Raw genomic sequence first — 24714 nt, 5'->3', positions numbered from 1 at the left:
GCTAAAAGATCGCCACCTTTATATTCGCAACGACTGAAAGATCGTCACCTTTATTATTTGCATGGCTGAAAGATCGCCACCTTTACATTCGCAACGGCTGAAAGACCGCCACCTTATCTACATTCGCATCGGCTGAAAGATCGCCACCTTTACATTTGCATGGCTGAAAGATTGCCACCTTATTTACATTTGCATGGCTGAAAGATCGCCACATACTGCATTTGCATGGCTGAAGGATTGCCACTTTATCATTTGCATGGCTGAAAGATCGCCACCTACTGCATCTCATGGGCTGAAAGATCACCAATCATCTGAAGGCGTCATCGTTTAGAGGCACCATTTTCATAGCCCGAGAACACCATACCATGGCCTGAGGACCCCTTTTAATCTTTTGCATATCATTATTCAAAGGCATCATAGTTCGGAAGCATCATTCTCATAGCCCGAGATCATCATTTCATAGGCTGGGGATCCTTTATCATACGCTTCATGGCCTAGGACATCATGGTCTGAGGACGTCATCCTAACTGTCTAAAGACAGCATTCATGGTCCGACGTGAACTTGCATCATGTTTAAATTTTCGCACAATATACGCTTGTATTGCTTATTTGCAGGTAAACCGGCAAGCAATGGTCATCTTAGAAGGAGCGATCCCGCTCCAGTTCCCGCAACCCTATTAAACGTTAACCATTCATCCCAACCTGAATATTGCGTCCTTTCTTGAAAGGTCTCCATCGCGTACTCCGTTAACGGATCCTGAACTACATATGACCTGATTCCTATAAGACCAGGTATATGTAGGAAACTCAGGAACCAGAGCACGGCCAAACCTCTTCAAACCATTTCATTCGGTCAAAATTGACCATCATATCTTTACCCGACAATTCTTTCATCCTTTCCGGGTAAAGAGGGGCAGTTGTTGATACCCAATTTTTTTCCTGTATATTTTTCATATGTAAAATACCTTTCAAATAGCATATTTATGCATATATAAGTATGCCCAAGAGTTTTCTTATTTTTTTTAAAGATTTTTAAATCAATTTATTGTCCTATTTTATCAAAAAAAGCCCAATAATTATTCCCAAAATTGTCATTTTTGAAATTCACTTATTATATTCTTATATTTATACTAAAATATAGATAAAATAATTTTTTCATATTTTTACAAATTTATTTAGTATTTTTTACGCTAAATTGCATATAATTGCAATATTAGCCTATTTTAAGGTTTAATTGTGTTTATAATTATAAAATTAACTCCAGTATTTTTATTTTCATAATTATATTATTAATCATTTTAGTACCTTTAATTTACTCCCAGAAATTATTTTACTATTTTTATAAATTAAAAAAGGGAGAAAGTGGCTATTTAAATGTTAGCCCATTTCATTTCACTTCTGGCCAGATTAGGCATCCCAATTAAACCCAATTTCAGATCTCATTACCTGACCCAATTCCTAAAATTACCCGACCCATGACCCTTTAAAATAACCCACCCGACCCCCCTTTTTAATCCAAGCCGTAGATCTAACAGATCAACGGCTCACACTCTTCCTTTCCTTTTTAGTTCCCCAATACCCCCCAAACCCTATTATTTCTCACCGGTAGCCGCCCCTGGATTTCCCCTCTCCCAAATTCTCTCTCAGAAACCCTAGCTGCCTCCCTCTATTTCCACCCTAAAACCACCGGAATCTATGGCTTCCAAGGCAACTGAAGTCTTATACCGACCTCCTTTAACTCCTACACGCCGGGCTATTAAAGATTCAAGGCCTGACCATGAAGAAGCTTGGTCCAGGCTTCGTTTTATTCGAGTTCTATGGCCGTCTCCGGCCTTGCTCCGGCAAGCCATGGCTGTTCGAACCTGATCTCGACTTCTACCGCTCAGATCAACGACTTTCCAAGCCTTTCTCACCATTTGGGTTCCTCTAAAACCCTAGATTTTGAGGTTCTTCTGATTTCTTTAGATCCGTTTTAGATCCATGTTTTTCCTGAGCTTTTAAACGGTGTCTCAAGATTTCTTTCAAAAGCTATGCTTTCAAACCTTTATCTTTCTGATTTAGGGTTTTGTCGAGATGCTTCTCTGATTTTCGTTAAGTTCTTGTGTGTTTCTTTTACTATTAGTTTCTTCTACTGTGTTTCTCTCCTACTATGTTCTTATGAGTTCTTCTACTGTGTTTCCTATGTGTTTCTTCTACCATGTTCTTATGAGTTCTTCTACTGTATTTTGCATGTTGTTCTTTTACTATGTTTATCATGAGTTTCTTTTACTGGAAGATGCATGTTAAAGGTCTCAGTTCCTTTCTGAGATTTCTGAACTTATTTCATTAGTATTTCTGCCTGATTTACTTGTTTTCATCTCTACACTCGATTAATGGTAAAACCCCTAGAATTTGGGGGTTCATACGAGTTTTGAGACCATTGGCTATGTGATTTGCTTGTTCTTCATCTCTGAACTTGTTTGATTTCAAAAACCCTAACTTTCTTTGGACCTATTTCAAGTTTTTGAAGATTGTTTCATCTGTTGCTCAAACTGAGTCTTGAAATCTTTGTTTAAACCTTGGTTTCTTTATATGATTCTGTTTCCTTGCTAACATTTCTAAGGTCCTTCTACTGGACCCTTTGTATGCTATTTGATACTCTCTCTTCTCCATTGCTGAGTTACCCTGTGATTACCATGTTCCTATAGTCTACACCATAAATACTTGCTCTTCATTGACACAGAAAAAACACTCGTAGCTTTTTTTGAACTCACACTCACACTTAAAAGTATTCTCTCTTGTTACTTGTGGCCTGTTTGCAAATCCTGCTGCCTGCTTCTCTCTCTATTTGTTTTCTTTAAACTGGTATGTTCTAATTAAGATTCAGCATCACAACAATGTGTTTGTTTAACATTTTTTCCTCATGTCTGCCTACTGCTTGTGTTTAGTTCAATACTTATTTAGCATTCTCTTTCTGCCTGTGCTGCCTCTACTGTGTATTCTAAGTGTGTTTGACAATGATGGTTGTTTGAGGCATGACAACATTAAAATATTGTTGTCTATGACTCAAACTTGATCCCCTAAGATAATAACCACATGCTACCATTGTATGTAATATATTCTGTTGGCATGACAGCATTCCCTATTGCTGCGTATGCCCAGAATCAATTAATGCCCAGGCACAAGGGCCCTCTGCAATCTGTTCCCAACCCCTGAATCTCATTTGTGTGAAGTTATTATTTTTATATCACTCCTTTCCCTTTTCCTTTTTCCCTTTACTCTCCTAGTTCTTCAAGTTCTGTTTCTGCACTTGCACTCTCTCTTAGACTTTAAGTTCTGCCCCCCTCTTGTGAGTCTTGCCTTGGGACTCATTGAGCTCCCTCTAAACTTGGACACTTGAGGGCTGGCCCTTCCACACTGCACTGACCCCATTCTGATAATGCAATTTGGGTGTGAGCATTGCCCGGAGTCCCGTTGAGGCTCTTAAGGAACTTTGACACACTCAAATAGGATAAAGGCTTTGGATCATGGTCTCTTTGAGTTGGTCGATCTCATAACCCGGAGAGAAAGTCAAGAATCAGGCTTCCTCTGGTTGTATTTTTCGTTATAGTTTCTGATGTAATTTTATTTATTCCGGGCTGTAATAATTTGTAATAAACTCTTGGGGATGGTTAGTCAAAAGGGTGGGTAACTATGTATGCAAATGGTAGATACCATGTCTATAGGTATTTTGAATTCTGCATACTCAAATGCATATAGAAATCATGCCTATAGGTCATTTTGAATTCTGCATATCCCAATCTCACATAGATACCACGTCTATAGGTATTTTGAATTCTGCATACTCAAATGCATATAGAAATCATGCCTATAGGATGTTCTGAATTTTGCATGTTCAAACTTCACTTAGAAATCATGTCTATAGGGTTCTGCATATTTAACTTCATATAGAAATTATTCTTATAGGATTGTCCAATTCTGTATATTCCATTACATCTAGATGCCATGCTCATAGGTTTAAAAACAAATTCTGCATCTAGATACCATGTCTATAAGGACTGAAAAATCAGCAATGTATAGAAAGCATGCCTATAGGGGTTTCTAATAAAAAATCTGATTCACCCAGTAATAATGGCTACTATCAGCCGCAGGACTTCTAATCAATTCGTCAAATCCTGCCTCTCTTTTAACAATCTGATTCTATCACTTAGCAAGTTTCACGAGTATGCATTCAAAACAGTTTATTTCGAGCCTTGTTGTTTCATTGTTTTCTAAATCCGGTAGATACCATACCTATAGGATCCTTGTCCAACACTTAGGCAAGACTTAGGCTGATAATTATAAGCCGAATCTGTTTCTGTTAATGATTACAACCAGTAGGCAGGCCTGATTCGGACTTCTTATCTGAGTTATGTGATAAGCTGAAACCATCTCAACAATTTCCTCTCCCTCGTCTTTAATATTTTTTCAGACCTAAAACAGTATATGTAAGTCATGCTAATTATGTGCTTCTTTGTTCAAGGAGGTATATCTGAGCCTCTGCTTGTTATGTGCTTTTTCCAACTTGCAATACGTGTTTTGTATGTCGCCTTAGAGTTTTTACCTTTGAAACTACAAATAAGCCCAATATCCCTCCCTTTTAGGATTAGTAGTCCTAAATGCCTCCGGGACTAATAGGATTAGGATGGGTAATAGCATGAAATGAGTAAACGAGACCAACCTGCGGTTTAAATACCTTAATGGGGTGGGAAGGGTAGATATGGATATAATGACCATGCGATAACATCACGTGTAGCCCCTCATTAAGGAGTGATTACCGGACGTTGTGTGGGGTGATTCATATTTTTAGTAAACCTAGGACCCCCCCCCCTTCCTTTATTTTTTTTTCTTTAACATTTTCATTCTAGAATCCGCTTCCTCACATTGCTCTTTTAAACTTTGTCTATTTTCAAACCTTTATATGTGAAAATTTGAGCTTTATTTGTCTATATGTTAATTGTACCCTAAACTCACAATAATTGTCTGGCCGGAAACCACACTAGTGGATTCTGAGGGGTGTCTAACACCTTTCCCTTGGAATAATTTCAAGCCCTTACTCAATCTCTGGTTACTCAAATCAAACCCCTTTGGTGTCCTAATGCACCCTAATCATTAGGTGGTGACTCTTCGAATTCAAACCCAATTCCCAAAAGGAATGAGTTGTCCCTCCAAATGTCATAAACCCGATTCCGCGAGGAAAAAGGGGGGAGACATATATAACATATTCTTTTACAATATTAGCGCATGATAAAGATTATGTGTACAATTAATGAGTAACACAAATTATGGGATCAGTTTTATCCTTATTTATCTTTTTACATTCTCTCCTACAATTTTCTATTCTATTTTAGTTGCTTGATTTAGCATTCAAATCTCTCTTCTTCTTTTTTATTCTAAATTTCTTTCCTTTAATTTAGCATGCAAATATTCTTTGAATATTTATATGAGTAGTATAAATAAAATATGTCATATATATTGTTTATACATATATTGTATCGCATATATATATTGTTTATACATATATTATATCGCATATATATATAAAATACCATGTATATATTTAGTTATCTACTATTATTCCATAAAACACAATATATACATATAATGGCTGAAGGATTCACTATACTCTGTATATTAATATACTAAAAATACCATTGTAATGTATAAACTATTTAATACCATCATTATACTGTGTAAAAATTTATTTTGATATATAATTAAAAATAAAACTTTATACCAATAGTATATAAGAGTATAATTTTACCATTTAATTCGATATTGTTTGACAAAAACTTGTGCAGTCGTGTTAATCTGAACAAGTAAGATATATAAAAAAAATTCGAAAATAAATGTACAATATGTTTTCAAAATGTATTAGAGTCCATTAATCTCATATATGCACGTAGCAATAGAAAATGCATTAATCTCTTCATTATTGTTCGGCGATAATTTAGGAAGTGTATTCACTTAAGGAGAATCAGAACTGCTTTGGAAATTTTTAGGAATTGAATGCTTTGAATTTTTTGAAACGTGATTCTAGGCCCATATTTATAGCTTGCTGCTAAGAATATAAAAGAGAAATTTTCATAAAGCACTATATTTTAGTAGTAATTAGCCATCTATAGATATCATTTGCTATATTATGTTTCATAGATACCTTTTACATGGTTATAAAATGTATTTGATGTATGTAACCTAATGTATTCATGAATATAGTAGCAAAAATATGCGTGAATTAGGGAAGTCCAACTAATCTTTAGATGTATTCAACTATATTTACGAGGTGTATTAAAAAATACAGTAACATTATTAGCGTAAAATATGGACCTTTCAACTGGTTTAAAACGGAAAGGAAATCAATTTACCTGATATTCTCCTAATATAACTCAGCTAACACAAACTATTGCACCATAAATCTGTATTCCTCCATTCACGAAAGTTTTTCAATCAGAAAAAATAACCTAAAGCAGAGCAACATCTAGATTTTAAGTTCTCCCTTTTTTTTATAGTTCCAGTGCGTACCCAGTTATCTTTTCAACAACAAAAAATTGCGATTGATACAAGTGTATACATATGGCAAGTTTAATAGTGTTGTTGCAGCATTCTGGCAAGTGGAACAGTGAGAGCAATTACGTTGATTATTCAATTGAGGGAATACTGATAAAGGAGTATGCGTCGTATAATGATTTGGTTGCGTCAATCTCTAATCAACTGGGCATAGATTTGAGCTCAAAGTCCATTAAAATTCAATGCAAAGTAGAAGAAAATTGCACGCCAATGGAAATACACAATGATATGGGTTACAGGGAGTATGTAGAGTTAAAAAAAAAGAACAGAGAACTCAGGATGTATCCTTTGTGCATAACAACGATTGAAAAAGAACTTGTATCCGGGGGTATTTTAATTCAAGGTGACATTGTGCAAATAAACGAAGCAGTTCAAAGGTATGATTCCGATACAGATGATACACTTGCTCTAGAATTTGTCAATTCAGGACAAGCAATTGGAGTGTTCGAACTGGACAAGGATTTGATAATTTCAAAAACTAATCAAAGGGAGGCTATGGCTAGACAAGTATATAAGGATAAGGCTACATTGAAAGAGGTGATGAAGAATTATGCTATATGCCAAAGGTTTCAATTCGGGGTTGATAGGTCTAATTTTGTTAGGTTTGAGTGTATTTTATTATTCTTTATTTTTGTCGTATTTTGTATTTGTGGTTGGAGTTGTAAGTTATATGTTGATGTGTTTATGCATATTTGTAATACAATTGATCTTCACTTATGTGGTTAACTATTTTTTATGGTCTTCAAATACATGTATTCTTGTGTATTTTAATTGTATAAACTTATTACAGTGGATCTCATTGTTTTCCTCTTTGGTTTACTAGTTGTATACAAATGTATGCATATAACTATAAGTGTATTCAGTTGTATTATTTGCACAAATAACTATAGTCGTATTTGTATTCATATGTATATGAGTGATTTTTTTGTAAGCATTTATTCTAATCATATGTATAATGATAAATTCTTTGCAGCTATGCATTATTATGTATGTCAGAAGATTGTGAATGGAGGTTTAAGGCTTCGAGCATTAACAAATGAACTATTCAAAGTGAGAGAGTTCATTGATAAGCATACATGTCCATTGAAGGACAAGGTGTATGAGCAGCAACATGCAAGTAGCAGCCTTATAGGTGGTATCATTAGGCCCAAGCTTACTAATCATAAGAGAAAATACACCCCAAAGGATATAATTGATGGTGTGAAATCAGACTTAAGTGTAGATGTTAGCTAAATGTTGGCGTGGCGGGCAAAAAAAAAGGCAATGAAGTTTTTGAGAGGTGAACCGGCTGATTAATACAAAAAAATTACCAGGATACTTATATACAATGAATAAGACATATCCAAGTTCGCACGTTAGAATGGTAAAATCGCCCAAAATTGAGTTCATGTATGTGTACATATCTTTGTATGCCTTTATAAAGGGGTTTGATCATTATAGACCCACTGTGGTTGTGGATGGAAGTCACCTAAATTCTTACTACACCGGGATATTCGTCTCGGCCAGCACGTTGGATGGTGCAGGTGAGCACGTGAATTATAATAAATTTTGTTAATATTGTGAAGATTGAAATACATATTTTAAAAATATGTATATAATTGTCTTTACAGGTCATATATTGCCACTAGCATATGGTGTTATTGATTCAGAGAACAATGCTGCTTAGACGTGGTTCTTTGAGCAATTCAAGATAGCATATGGTGACAGGGAAAACATGTGCATCGTTTCAGATAAAAATAAGAGTATCATTAAATCTGTATCGAGAGTGTATCCAGATGTACCACATTTTGCCTGTATATGGCATCTATGGAACAACGTATATAAGAAATTCAAAAAGAGCCATGCAAAGTTGAGCGAGATATACTTCTCGATGGCAAAAGCATATACACAAGTTGAATTTGACAGTCTGATGGAGAAGGTGGAGAAGGTAGATATTAGTGTAAAAGAATACTTGGAGTTAGCTGGATACGAAAAGTGGGCTAGGTTGTATGCACCTGTTAACAGGGGATGGACCATGACGTCAAATATTGCTGAGTCAATCAATGCCTCACTAGTGTCAACAAGAGAATTGCCAATATACAACTTCCTCGAAGAAGTTAGGAAGATGTTTGGACGCTGGAATTGCAGTAACCGCAAAGAAGCTACACAGACTTACACAACGCTTGGAAACATATACCAGGAGATGCTGACTTTGAATAAGGCAATGTCTACACGCATGACTGTAAGTTTTATTTTAATATCATTGTATCATATATTTAGCTCTTTCTTTAGCTAGCTTAATTTTTTTATAAATAATTTATACCTTTTTTTAGATAAATGTATTCAGTTGTATTATCATGCAAAGCCTTATAATGTTTTTGTTTCTTTTTTAGCTGCTTAAAGTTAACTAGATTTTAGATGTATAATAGTGTATTCATAAACTAAGACGTAATTATAGTTTATAGTCTGTCGGTCTACATAAATGATTTATTTTTCTGTATTCAAATATTTCAGTTGTATTTAACTGAATAATTATGCATTATACATACAGAAATTCATTTGTTTAACTAAAATAATTATGCATTATGCATATATGATACATTATTTAACTTAATCATTCTGCATTATACATACATAAATATGTTTGTATTCAATACATATTTGATTTAATTCATACTGTTGTATATTTAATACGTCTATTCTATAGTATATAAATAAAAAAAAATTGTTTATATGTGCGCAAAACTTATAGGTCTATGTTTAAATGTAGGTGGTACCATCGACTGAATACTTAGATACAGTTACTGATGAAGGGAGGAATTACATCGTCTGCCTGTTAGAGAGAAAATACGTTTGCGGGAGGTTCCAAGTTGATGAGTTACCATACTCACATGTTTGAGCTGTATTGAAGAGCAAGTTTCTAATGCCAGAAGATTATTGCTCTAACTATTACAAACCAAATTCTGTTGTAATGACATATGATGTGCCTGTATACCCACTACCGGACAGAAATGAATGGAATATACCAGCACATGTTGCAGAGGAAGTTGTATTACCGCCCAAATGGAAAAGACCTCTTGAAAGGCCAAAGAAGAAGCGCGATAAACCTTTCAGTGAATTGATGCAGCCGAAAAATCAACATTCATGTAGCATATATGGGCAGGGAGGACATAATAAACGAACATGTAGAAATGCTCCATGTAAGATTTAGTTAACACTCTGACATGTATTAGTGCTCCAACGATTTGTCATTACTTCCAATGACATTATGAAATAATACATTTTGAACCTTTTCGTGAATAGATTCTGGATATAGTTAGTTGTAGTATTGTATTGAATACATTCGAATATCACCTTTCAACAAATACTTAGACAATCTATTATAGACAGTGGATGAGTTGTATATATATAACCAACCACAATACATCTGAATACAACTATATACTCAGTTATAATATAACAATTTCAATAAATACATATACAATCTGCTGAATATATAATTATAGCAATTGTATTATTCAGTCTCTGATTTGGATATACAATACAAATGTGAGGAGCTGATTACATACTAATATACAATGTTGAATACATACAAAAATACAAATTGTCTTATACATTATGTCTGCCTTGACTATACAAATCAAACCAAATGAATACAATTACTTATAGATTTGTATAAGTATGAATATAACCTGCTTAAGTAAAATAAATACATCAAGTTGAGTACATACATATAAACCTGTAACATACAATTTCTGACTTTGATATAAAAGCAAAGTGACTGAATCTTGATACATACTTATACGCCCTATTGAATACATATGAATATATCCTATAAGATACATATGAATAGGAACTGTAGACTAAGCATGAATACTTATGAACAAAACAATGAAACATAGATGAAAAGTTGTAATGGTTATATATGAACACTGTTGATAAAGTGATTAAAACATGGTTTTTTCTAACTGAATACCATCTTCACTAAAAAAACTATTCAAAAAATAGTATTCATCTAAAACAACCTTCCAAAACTACATTCACCTAAAGCTACTCTAACATTATCTTCAACTTTGAATCTGACTTTGTGATTTGCCTAGCAATCTTTGTGGGTGCTTCATTCGCGCCTATTGCATCAACGTCTATCTTCCGCATAGCATAGTCTTAGAGGAGAGCACCATATCTTTGACGGAGTAGATTGGAATCAAATGTTATTTGTGGAACCTCACCAAGAGTGCTCAGAAACTCTGCGTATGCCGCAACATGTACCCCACAATCCCTGAAAAATGTTGATTGAAACAATTAAAAATAATTCATACAGTTAGAGTTTTAAAATGATACAAGCATGATGATTGAATACATACATGCTCCCAGTTTTTTGTTGAGGCAGATTTGATATGAAAACAACTTCAAAAGGATCAGTATGTGACTTGTCAATGTATGTTGAGTAAGTAGACCAATCTATGCCTTGACTATCTTTGTATAAGCCACTGATTGATAGATACAGAGGTGCAAGCTTGGCATCATGACGTGCCGATCTATACGAGTCATACACTTTGATACATCTCTCCTTGAATGAGAGCACAGCCAATATCCAGTGTAGTTTGTCCTTCAAGTTGACTGGTATCAAGACATTTTCAACAGTATGCCTAGGTACATTAGCTAGCAATCTGTAGCCCTTTATGTACTCACATACCTCATCCTCTTCTTTGGCTACATTTGCATTACTATCTGTATCAGCATACCTGTCGAAGATTTCTGCGATTCTTGTCTTGAATATACAATCAACAATTGTATACTTGAAGTTGGTTGTTTGGTTATACTTTCCCTTCTTTTCCAGATAGTAGAATATGACGTCAATATGCTATATACAAATTTAATAACATAGTGTTAGTACAATGAATGAAATTAAGGAGAAGAAACTGAATATAATAAGTGAATACTTAGTTAAATACATCATACAGATATTGTTAAATAAATCTGTTATTAAAGCTACTGAGTACTGTTAAAATACATCTGAATACAGCTAAATACATTTGTTATTCAAGACAAATGAGGCCTTTAAATACATCATACATATTCAGTTAAATACATCTGTTATTTACAATTACTGAGTACTGTTAAAATACATCTTAATACAATTAAATTTATCTATTATTAAAGCTATTGAATACAGTTAAATATATATATTATTAAAGGTATTGAATACAGTTAAATACATCTGTTATTAAAGCTACTGAGTACTGTTAAAATACATCTGAATACAGTTAAATACATTTGTTATTCAAGACAAATGAGGCCATTAAATACATCATACAGATTTAGTTAAATACATCTGTTATTTACAACAAATGAGTACTATTAAAAATACATCTAAATAGAGTTAAATACATCAGATGTAAAAGATACATCTAAGTACAAATTTGTGTAAGAGATCAATTTATGAATTATATAATTAGAAAACCAATCCTAAAGAAATGAATTATAGTGGAGTTGGTAGGGTTAAAACTTACATTGTCATCCCATAGTTTATCGTCAAACTATAGAAGGTGTCACGACCCTAACCCGGACCTGGTCGTGATGGCGCCTCTCGTAAAGACAAGGCCAGCTGACACTTCCCAATTCAATTTTTAAGCAATTAAATAATATTATTCAAGTCTAAAGCGTGATAAAATAACCCAAGGTTTAAGCAGTCAACCGTACAAATATGCGAAAGAACAACCCAACACAGCCCGATACCGGGGTGTCACTAGTCATGAGCATCTAAAAGTTCTAATACAAGTCTGCGAAGTCTATAAACTATTACAAACTGTCTGATAAAGAGATAGAAATGATAAGGGGGAGAAACACGGGACTGCGGACGCCAAACAGCTACCTTGTGGACTCCGAAATCTGTCGAGAGCTCTCAACTCGCACTGGCAGGATCCGTAATGCCTGAATCTGCACACGAGGAGCAGGGAGTAAAGTGAGTACTCCAACTCAGTAAGTAATAATCATAAATAAAGACTGAAAGCAAAAAATCACGTAAGGCATATTGCATGCTATAATGAAGCAGTAAACCATTAAAATAGTGAATCGGTAAAGATATGAATAATCATATAAGTCAGTTAAACTTCAGGAAATACCTTTTCAACAATTAAACAGATAAATGACAGACAAATAAGACAGATAAGCACATAATGGTTTTTGCCCCTCGGGCACAATGTCAACAATACCAGCCCCTCGGGCTATCTCTCACATCATAATGGGTACCCACGCTCATTGAAGGTGTACATACTCCTGGAGGGGCCCCTTATGGCCCAAGCGCAATATCAAGCCATCTCGTGGAGTCATCACTAGGCTCTCGCCCTCATATCAACAAGCCATCTCGTGGCATACATATCTCAGGCCCTCGGCCTTATAATCAATATCAAATGTTTCCTCACAACATAGGCCCTCAGCCTTACTCAGTCAAAATCCTCACAAGCCACTCAAGCAATAGTAAAACACGATTCTTAGCCCAACATATCATTTAAAAGATCATTTAAGTGTTAAAACAGAGTAGACGTGGCGGAGTACGAAAACAGTGAAATATAACAAGACTGAGTTCAAGTATAAAGTCAAAACAGTGAGGAAATATCTGTAAAAGTCCCCGAAGGGTTCAAATAGTTGGCACGAAGCCCAAATATGGCATTCAGCGCAAATGATGATGACAGCAAATAGATTTTAGTCGAATACGCGGTAAAATAGTCATTCGGGATGGACTAAGTCACAATCCCCAACGGTGCACGACCCCACACTCGTCATCAAGCGTGTGCATCACCTCAATGTAGCATAACGATGTGCAAATCCGGGGTTTCATACCCTCACAACATCATTTACAATCATTACTCACCTCAGCCCGGACAAATCTCTAGCCTTTGCCCCTCAAATCGGCCTTCACTCGTGTCGAATCTATCCAAAATCAGAATCACGGTGTCAAAATATGCTACGGGAACGAAGCCCAAGTGAAAATAATCAATATACGACACAAACCCCGAAATTACCAAAATCCGACCACCGGGGCCACATCTCGGAATTCAATAATTTTTACATTAATAAATTTCTTATCTCCCCACGAGTTCATACATATCAAAAGTACCAAAATCCGACCACAAATGGTCCTTCAAATCCTTAATCAAAGGTCTAAGTTTTCAAGCCCTAGTTTTTCCCACACTTTGAGCCTTAAATTCCATTAATTACAAGCCTAATCCATGAAATAATATCATAGGAACGGGTTTTAGGTCCAAAATCCTTACCTTAATGAAGTTCCCTTGAAATCTCTCTTCAAAATCGTCCAAAGAGCTTTAAAGCCGACTCAAAATGGTCAAATAGCTCAAAAATCACGAAGGACATAATTTATACCTTCTGGCCCAGGAATTTTTCACATCTATGGCCAATTTACCGCTTCTGCGGTACAGCATTTGCATTCAAACAACTGCTTCTGCATTTTTTCACTTAACTTCCCATTTACCACATCTGCGATCCCATATCCGCATCTGTGACATCGCAGGTGCGGTCCTCCTAACCGCTTTTGCGGTTTCCTGCCTACTTCCCAGCTTCCGCTTCTGCAGCCATTTTCCAGCATATGCGGTGTCGCACCTGCAGTCCGCAATCTGCAAGTGCGGAAATACCAAAAGCAGAAAATTCTGCAACTTCACAAAATCTCAAACTCCTCTGTCAACCATCCGAAATCACCCCGAGGCCCCCGGGACCCCAACCAAAAGCACAAACATAACCCATAACCTTATTCAAACTTGTACCAATCTTCAAAACACCTCAAACAACATCAAATCAACCAATACACATTAGATTCAAGCCTAAGTTTCCAAAAATCTTCTAAATTTTGCTTTCGATCAAAAACCCAACCAAACCACGTCAAACTCTCGGAATTCCATTCCGACCCCTATATCAAAATCTCGCCTACCAACCGAAAATTGCCAAAATCTCAACTTCACCAATTCAAGCCTAAATCTACTTTGAACCTCAAAAACTCATTCTGATCACGCTTTTAAGTCCCAAATCACCTCCCGAAGCTATCCGAACCATAGGAACTCACATCCGAGCCCTCTAACACATAAGTCAACATAGGGTTCACTTTTCCAACTTAAGCTTCCTCAAAAGAGACTAAGTGTCTCAAACCTTCTCAAAACTTTTTCGAACCCGAGCCAACCAACCTGATCACTTATAGAACCGATAAACAAAGCAGTAAGAAGCAGAAATAGGGTAAACATAGCGGTAACTCATGAGACGACTGGCCGGGTCGTCATATCCTCCCCAACTTAAACAAACGTTCGCCCTCGAACGAGTCAAGAAACATACCTGAAGCCTCAAACAGGTGAGGATATCTACTCTGCATCTCCCGCTCGGTCTCCCAGGTAGCCTCCTCCACGGGCCTACCTCTCCATTGTACTTTTACTAAAACTATATCCTTTAACCTCAACTTGCGAACCTGACGCTCCAAAATAGCTTCTGGCTCCATATCATAAGTCAAATCACCATCCAACTGAACCGTACTGAAATCCAGAACATGAGATGGATCCCCAATATACTTTCGGAGCATAGAAATATGAAATACCATATGCGCACTCGACAAACTGGGTGGCAAAGCAAGCTCATAAGCCACCTCCCCAATCCTCCGAAGTACCTCAAAAGGCCTAATGAACCGAGAACTCAATTTACCTTCTTACAAAATCTCATAACACCTTTTATGGGTGAAACTTTCAACAGAACCTTTTCACCAACCATGCAGGACACATCCCGAACCTTCCTGTCAGTATAACTCTTTTGTCTCGACTGCGCTGTACGAAGCCTCTCCTGAATTACCTTCACCTTTTCTAAAGCATCCTGTACCAAGTTTGTCCCCAATAGCCTAGCCTCACCTGGATCGAACCAACCAACTAGAGATCTACACTGCCTCCCATACAAAGCCTCATATGGAACCATCTGAATACTCGACTGGTAGATATTATTATAAGCAAACTCTACAAGCGGTAGAAACTGATCCCATAACCCTCCAAAATCAATGACACAAGCACGCAACATGTCCTCCAATATCTGAATAGTACGCTCGGACTGCACGTCTATCTGAGGGTGAAAAGCTGTGCTCAACTCAACCTGAGTACCCAACTCTTGCTACACAGACCTCCAAAACTATGAAGTAAACTGAGTGCCCCTATCAGAAATGATAGAAACTGGGCACCACGCAAACGAACAATCTCCCAGATATAGATCTCTGCTAGCCGCTCTGAAGAATAGATGGTACACACAGGAATAAAGTGTGCGAACTTGGTCAGCCGATCCACAATCACCCAAATAGCATCGAACTTCTTCAATGTCTGTGGAAGTCCAACTAAAAAGTCCATAGTGATCCTCTCCCACTTCCACTCTGGAATATCCATCCGCTGAAGCAAGCCACCCGGTCTCTAATGACCATATTTCACCTAGTGACAATTGAGACACTGAGCTACAAATCCCACAATGTCTTTCTTCATTCTCCTCCACCAATAGTATTGCCTCAAATCCTTATACATCTTCACGGCACCCGGATGAATGAAATACCGCGAGCTATGGGCCTCCTCCAGAATCAACTCCTGAAGCCCATCCACATTGGGCACACATATCCAGCCCTGCATCCTCAACACCCCATCATCACCAATGGTCACATCTCTGGTATCATCATGCTGAACTCTGTTCTTAAGGACAAGCAAATAGGGATCATCATATTGGCGCTCTCTGATGCGATCATATAAGGAAGAACGAGAAACCACACAAGCCAATACCCGACTGGGCTCCGAAATATCTAACCTCACGAACCGATTGGCCAAGGCCTGAAAATCAACTACAAGAGGTCTCTCCCTAACTGGAATATATACCAAACTCCCCATACTCACCTCCTTTCGGCTCAAAGCATCGGCCACCACATTGGCCTTCCCCGGATAGTACAATATAGTGATGTCATAATCCTTAAGCAACTCCAACCACCTCCGCTGCCTCAAATTAAAATCCTTCTGCTTGAACAAGTGCTGGAGGCTACGATGATCAGTAAACACCTCACAAGACACACCATACAAGTAATGCCTCCAAATCTTCAACGCGTGAACTATGGCAGCCAACTCCAAATCATAAACGAGGTAGTTCTTCTCATGGGGCTTCAACTGACGGGAAGCATAAGCAATAACTCTACCCTCCTACATTAAAACACAACCAATACCAACTCTCAAAGCATCACAATACACGGTATATGAACCTGAAGCTGATGGCAGAACCAACACTAGAGCTGTGGTCAATACTGTCTTAAGCTTCTGAAAGCTCTACTCATACTCGCCCGACCATACAAATGAAGCACCCTTCTGAGTCAACTTGGTCAAGGGCGATGCGATAGATGAGAATCCCTGAACAAACCAACGATAATAGCCTGTCAAACCAAGGAAGTTGTGAATCTTTATGGCTGAGGACGGTCTGGGCCAACTCTGAACTGCATCTATCTTCTTTGGATCAACTTGAATACCCTCACTGGACACCACGTGCCCCAAGAAAGCCACTGAACTAAGCCAAAACTCACACTTGGAGAATTTTGTTGTCACGACCCAAACCGAAGGGCCGCGATAGGCACCGGTGCCTTACTCAATCGAGTACCAACGCAACATATATTTCTTATCATATTATCATGAGTAAATGAGCCAAAAAATCTGTCATGAGATAACAAGAATAAAACATAAGGGAATACTCAACATATGAAGACCCAACATGATATACAAACTTATATATGTAACATACGGGCCTATAAGGCCGACATGACCATTAGTAAACTCGAAACATAGGCCGAAAAGGCCATACAAGTATCCATACACCTGATATCTGTCTACAAGCCTCTAAGAGTACATAAAATCATAAAGGTCGGGACAAGGCCCCGCCATACCAATCAATATATATCCAAAGCATACTGACCAAATAGGCAACTCCGGAGCAAGTGGAGTGCACCAACACCTTCGCTGAGCTGATAGCCTACTAGGAGGACTGTCAAGCTATCAATCGGGACCTGCGGGCATGAAACGTAGTGTCCCCAGGCAAAAGGGACATCAGTACGAATAAAGTACCGAGTATGTTAGGCAGGAAAGCATAAACAAGAACAGTAATGTAAAGAGAGAGATAGAGGAGATACAACCTGTAACATCTGAGTGCCTCTGGGGTTACTGATATGAAATGCATAATACATATATATACATAAACTTTTTAAAACATTCGCCTCTGTGGGCATCATCATCATCATATCGTACTCGGCCTCAAAGAGGACTCGGTAAAAGTGTACCCGGCCATCATAAGGTTCGGCAGAATCGTACCCGGCCACGTGGAGCTCGGTAAACCAACTGATCAGTGGTTGCACAATAGGTGTCATACCCGGCCGACTATAGCGCGGCTCGGTAGAGTAAAATAGATACATATATATAATGCATGCTCAACTCATGGAATCACCTTCTAAACCTTTTGGAGTGACTTAAGAGCACTATGGACATCCATACCCTCAATATGAACCTTAGTAGGATTCAAGGATCATACACACTTGCTTAGAATAATTTTATAAGGAAAGAACAACATGGACAACCTTAGTTGCTAGGAGTAGATCCGTTATGAAGTAGCGTATTCATTTCACTTTAGATCATGCCAAAAGAAAGAAGAAAGTGCCTTAACATACCTTAAACCCGTTGAGTCCTTAATCACTTCCAAGCAACTCTTCAAACAAGTCAACTCAATCTATCATAGTATAAGGAGATTCAAAATCAGTGCTGAGCAAAGGCTAAGTCTATAACTTAAGCTAGTAGCTCGTTTACGTAAATTTTGGCAGCATCTCCCTTGTAACAAGGGCCTCCTCCAATACCATATACAAACAACAATGACCAGAGCAATCCATCAATACATAATTATCAATATCAAGACACCATATAACAACAACAAGTCACAACTACATTACGACGAGCGGCAAGCTCCGATTGGAATCCGTATACCCCTTATCAATCCTTATAGACTTCTTACTTCAACATAAAAGTATCATTAACTTGATAATGAAGTCATTAATCAATGATTCCAGCCTTATACCATATATTTATAACAACGAAAATAATCCACAACTTCAACTATCCCCAACTAGCAACTTTATTCACTAGTTCATGTCTAGCCCATCCATTTAACTTAATCAATATCAAGATAACCTTAGGCACAAGCAAGAACACAATATACATACCTCCTACAGTAACTTCAAGTCAAAATCCAAGTTATATTCATTTTACAACAACCCTTAATAGCAATACAACACCATAGAAGTGACTTAAGCTAATCCAAGTATTATCTTGTAGTTTATCATCCTAACAACTTAACCAACATACAAGAAAGCTTAAGCACAATTAGTAGGCTGTTATACTCACCTTAGAACGCAGCAACAACTTGTAATTTCATCCAAATACAGCCCACAACAATCCTCAATGACAACACAACCTCAAAGAGGTGTTGTTCTTCACTAGAACTAAGTTTTGATGTTGAAATATGGTGTAATCACTTTGGAATCACTTCAACCCCTTGTGGTATATGTGTTAGGAGGGTTAGGAGAGGTTTGGAGACGAATTTTAGTTGAAAATGAGCAAAAATAGGCATCCAAATCGTTTATAAATTGAAGTAGGTCAACCATCGCCTAAGTGGGTCCCATTGGGAGCTGCTTGCGCGGTCTCGCGAAAATGCAAATATCTCTCTACTCTGATGTCGTATTGACAAACGGCTTAATGAGTTAGAAACTAGACTCGTAGACCTTCAATTTGGTAGGTATAACACCCCATGATTCCAAGTATATTTGGAGAAATTATCAGATACATTTGACCTAAATTTCAGCAAATTTATGAATGTAACTTGTGATGACCTTTGCCAACTCTTGTTCCACAACTTGCTTGCCTTCAAAATGTAGAAAATGAATATCATACGACTAAAATAACTCATAGAATAACCTCCTTATCATGTTAATAACCCTAGTCTCACCCCAAAGTACATGTTATAACATTCGAAACTTGTCGACTTTCGACGAAACTTATTTTTTTCAATTGGTTTAGCTTCTAAGATTTCCAACCATCTTGGTAGTTATTCATGATCTTAAATATTTGTAACCTCCAAGGTAACATGATTAACTTACTTTATTTGATTCCAAATATAATCTCATTTCCGAGCTTACATCAATGACTTACGATGTACTCTCACGTATGAAAACTTGGGGTGTAACATTTGCATATAGCTTCCCCTCCCTCAATATCTGCAACACAACTCTCAAATGCTCTGCGTGCTCCTCCTGACTACAGGAATACACCAGAATATCATCAATGAAGACTATGACAAACGAGTCAAGATAAGGCCGAAACACACTGCTCATCAAATGTATGAACGCTGCTGGGGCATTGGTCAACCCAAAAGACATCACCAAGAACTCATAATGACCATATCAGGTCCTAAAAGCCATCTTAAGAATATCTGAGTCCCTGATCTTCAACTGAGGATAACCTGAATGCAGATCAATCTTGGAGAACACTCTCGCTCCCTGAAGCTGGTCAAATAAATCATCAATGCGAGGCAGAGGATACTTGTTCTTAATTGTTACTTTGTTCAATTGCATATAATCAATGCACATCCTCATAGTGTCATCTTTCTTCTTCACAAATAGAACTGGCGCACCCCAAGGTGACACACTAGGCCGAATGAAGCCCTTATCAAGGAGTTCCTGAAGCTGCTCCTTTAACTCTTTCAACTCTGCTAGTGTCATACGATATGGAAGAATAGAAATGGGCTGAGTTCCCAACACCAGGTCTATACCAAAATCAATATCCCTATCCAGTGGCATGCCCGGCAGGTCTGCAAGAAACACATCGGGAAAATCCCGCACAACTAGAATAGAGTCGATACTAGGAGTCTCAGCACTGACATCTCTCACAAAGGCTAGATATGAAAGACAACCCTTCCCAACCATACGCTGGGCTTTCAAGAATGAGATCACTCTACTGGGAACATAATCGGTCACACCTCTCCACTCAATCCGTGGCACACCTGGTATGGCCAATGTGACTGTCTTAGCATGATAGTCCAGAATAGCACGGCATAGAGATAGCCAATCCATGCCCAAAATGACATCAAAATCCACCATACACAATAATAAAAGATCCACATGGGTCTCCAGACCCCCAATAGTCACCACACATGACAGGTATACACGATCTACAATAACAGTATTGCCTACCGGGGTAGATACATGAACAGGTGAAGCACGAAACTCATGGGCGTACCCAAATAACGAGCAAAGTATGATGACACATAAGAAAAGGTGGAACTAGGATCAAATAATACAGAGGCATCTCTGTGGCAGACTGAAACAATATTTGTAATGACAGCATCTGAAGCAATAACATCGGGTCTGACTGGAAGTGCATAGAAACGGGCATAACTGCCACCTGATCGACCTCCCCCTCTGGGGTGACCCCTAGCTGACTGACCTCCACCCCTAGCTGCCTGCGGGTGGTGGTGAAGTAATTGGCGCTGAAGCTGATGACTGACCCCTCTACTGAGATAAACTCGCAAGACGACAAGGGCGCTACCTCCATATATTACCCATATCACCACACTCGTAACAACTTCCAGGTGCTGGAGAAGGGGATTGAAGGGAACCTCTCGCACCGGATTGACTAGCAGATGCACCTGGCATAGAAGAGTCCTAAACTGATGGAGCACGGGACAAACTCTGAGCTGGAAGGGCACTAAGTGATGACTGGACCTTATGAGAACTATGAGAACCATGACCCGATGATGCCCCATGATAACCTGGGCGAGCTGGCTGAGCATGCCTGAATGGACAGCCTCTGCCATGCTGAAACTAACCTCTCAAAGGAACACCACTATAGCTACCAGATCTTCGAGGCCTCTTGGCCTCCCTCTCCTCTCTCTCCTAGCGAAAAACAGACTCAATCTCAATGGCAATACCAGTCACACTCTCCCTAGTCATGAGAATATGAAGCTGATAAATGAGACCATAAAAAACCTCCTAATCCTCTCTCCATCTGTCGGAACCAACCAAATAGCATGACGAGCTAACTCGGAGAACCTCATCTCATATTGCGTCATAGTCATCTCTCCCTGACGCAACCACTCAAACTCCCTACGTAGATCCTCTCTGCGAGACTGCGGCACATATTTCTCTAGAAAGAGAACGGAGAACTGTTGCCAGGTAAGGGGTGCTGCACCAACAGGCCTACGCCTCTCAAAATCCTCCCACCAAGTGAAGGCAACTCCAGAAAACTGATAAGTAGTGAAAGAGACCCTGCTGGTTTCCAGAATACTCGTTGTATGAAGCATCCTCTAACACTTATCCAAGAAGTCCTGGGCATCCTCGCCTTCTGCACCACTGAAGGTCGGAGGCTAAAGTCTATCAAACCTCTCCAACCTACGTTGCTCGTCCTCTGGCATGTCAGGTACTACATAGTCCTGAGCAGTTGTAACCGGCTGGGCTGGATGTGCCCTCGGCATCTGAAGTCCCTACAAGACCTACTCAGGTGTACGAGCGGCAGGAGTCTAATTACCTCTCCCGCCCTGAGAAGTAACTGCGGCTGTAGTGACTGAAGACGCCTGAGCTAGGCAGGTGCAAACTAATAGAATCTGAGCCAAGGCCTCCTGAAGACCCGGAATCACAACAGGCACAGCTGGTGCTTGAGCTAATGCTGTTGGAGCGTCCACAGCTGGGACCTGATCCTGAACTAGGGCGGCTGGTGGATCTGCAATTGTTTCCCTAGCTACTGTGCGGCCCACACCTATGCAACTACCGCGGCGACGACCTCATCCTCGACTTCTGGTGGCCACAGCTGGTGGTACTGGTGGTTGTCTATCCTGGCCAGTAGCGCGTGTCCTCACCATCTGTGAAAGAATAGAACAAAAAAAGTTTAGTACTCGGATCAACAAAGTCGCATGACAAGAATTTCAAGAATATGAAGTTTTTCCTAAAGGTTCTGCAGCCTCTCTAGGATAAATACAGACGTCTCTATACCATTCCGTGAGACTCTACTAAACTTGCTCATGACTTGTGAGACCTATGTAACCTAGACTCGGATACCAACTTGTCACGACCCTAACCCGGACCCGATCGTGATGGCGCCTCTCGTGAAGACAAGGCCAGCTGACACTTCCCATTTCAATTTTTAAGCAATTAAATAATAAGATTCAAGTCTAAAGCATGATAAAATAACCCAAGGTTTAAGCAATCAACAGTATAAATATGCAGAAAAACAACCCAACACAGCCCGATACCGGGGTGTCACTAGTCATGAGCATCTACAAGTTCTAATACAAGTCTGCGAAGTCTATAAACTATTACAAACAGTCTAATAAAAAGATAGAAATGATAAGGGGAGAAACACAGGATTGCAGACGCCAAGAAGCTACCTCGTAGACTCCAAAATCTATCGGGAGCTCTCAACTCGCACCGGTAGGATCTTTAATGCCTGAATTTGCACCGGGGGTGCAGAGAGTAAAGTGAATACTCCAACTCAGTAAGTAATAATCATAAATAAAGACTGAAAGTAGGAAATCACGTAAGGCACATTGCATGCTATAATGAAGCAGTAAACCATTAAAACAGTGAATCAATAAAGATACGAATAATCATATAAGTTTAGTTAAACTTCAGGAAATACCTTTTCAACAATTAAATAGATAAATGACAGACAAGTAAGGCAGATAAGCACATAAAGGTTTTTTCTCCTCGGGCACAATGTCAATAATACCAGCCCCTCGGGCTATCTCTCACATCACAATGGGTACTCGCGCTCACTGGGGGTATGCAGACTCTTGGAGGGACCCCTTACGACCCAAGTGCAATATCAAGCCATCTCGTGGCGTCATCACTAGGCTCTCAGCCTCATATCAACAAGACACCTCGTGGCGTACATATCTCAGGCCCTCAACCTCATAATCAATATCAAATGTTTCCTCACAACATAGGCCATCGGCCTTACTCAATCAAAATCCTCACAAGCCACTCGGGCAATAGTAAAACACGATTCTCAACCCAAAATATCATTTAAAAGATCATTTAAATGTTAAAATAGAAGACATGGTAGAGTACGAAAATAGTGAAATATAACATGACTGAGTTCAAGTATAAAGTCAAAATAGTGAGGAAATATTAATAAAAGTCTCCAAAGGGTTCAAATAGTTAGTACGTAGCCCAAATATGGCATTCAGCCCAAATGATGATGATAGCAAATAGATTTCAGTCAAATACGCGGTAAAATAGTCATTCGGGATGAACTAAGTCACAATCCCCAACGGTGCACGACCCCACGCTTGTCATCAAGAGTGTGGTTCACCTCAATATAGCACAACGATGTGCAAATCCGGGGTTTCATACCCTCATATCATCATTTACGATCATTACTCACCTCAAATCGGACAAATCTCTAGCCTGTGATGCCTTTGCCCCTCGAATTGGCCTCCACTCGCATCGAATCTATCCAAAATCAGAATCACGGTGTCAAAATATGCTACGGAAATGAGCCCAAGCAAAAATAATCAATATATGACACAAACCCCGTAATTACCAAAACACGACCCCGGCCCATGTCTCAGAATTTGATAATTTTTACATTAATAGATTCCTTATCTCCCCACGAGTTCATACATATCAAAAGTACCAAAATCCGACCACAAATGGTCCTTCAAATCCTCAATCAAAGGTCTAAATTTTTAAGCCCTAGTTTTCCCCACACTTTGATCCTTAAATTCCATTAATTACAAGCCTAATCCATGAAATAATACCATAGGAATGAGTTATAGGTCCAAATTCCTTACCTCAATGATGTTCCCTTGAAATCCCTCTTCAAAATCGTCCAAAGAGCTTTAAAGCCGACTCAAAAATGGTGAAATAGCTCTAAAATTGCGAAGGACACAATTTATATCTTCTGGCCCAGGCATTTTTTGCATCTACGGCCAATTTACCGCTTCTGCCGTACCGCATTTGCAGTCAAACAACCGCTTCTGCTGTTTTTCACTTAACTTCCCATTTACCGCATCTGCGGTCCCATATCCGCATCTGCGACATCGCAAGTGCGGTCCTCCTAA

The 24714-nt window shown here is 38.6% G+C and overlaps 1 protein-coding gene across 1 annotated transcript; it reads left to right on the top strand.

Annotated features, from left to right (window-relative positions):
* Positions 1 to 8299: 8299 nt before the first annotated feature.
* LOC104245384 (uncharacterized) lies at positions 8300 to 9775 on the top strand. The gene is made up of 3 exons (XM_070149950.1): positions 8300 to 8806; positions 9335 to 9391; positions 9476 to 9775. Exons 1-3 carry the CDS (start codon positions 8300 to 8302, stop codon positions 9773 to 9775), a joined length of 864 nt encoding a protein of 287 aa, XP_070006051.1.
* Positions 9776 to 24714: the final 14939 nt, after the last annotated feature.

This window comes from Nicotiana sylvestris, chromosome 6 (assembly GCF_000393655.2).
Source record: "Nicotiana sylvestris chromosome 6, ASM39365v2, whole genome shotgun sequence".
NCBI lineage: Eukaryota > Viridiplantae > Streptophyta > Magnoliopsida > Solanales > Solanaceae > Nicotiana > Nicotiana sylvestris.
This window is presented reverse-complemented; position numbering and strand designations above follow the sequence as displayed.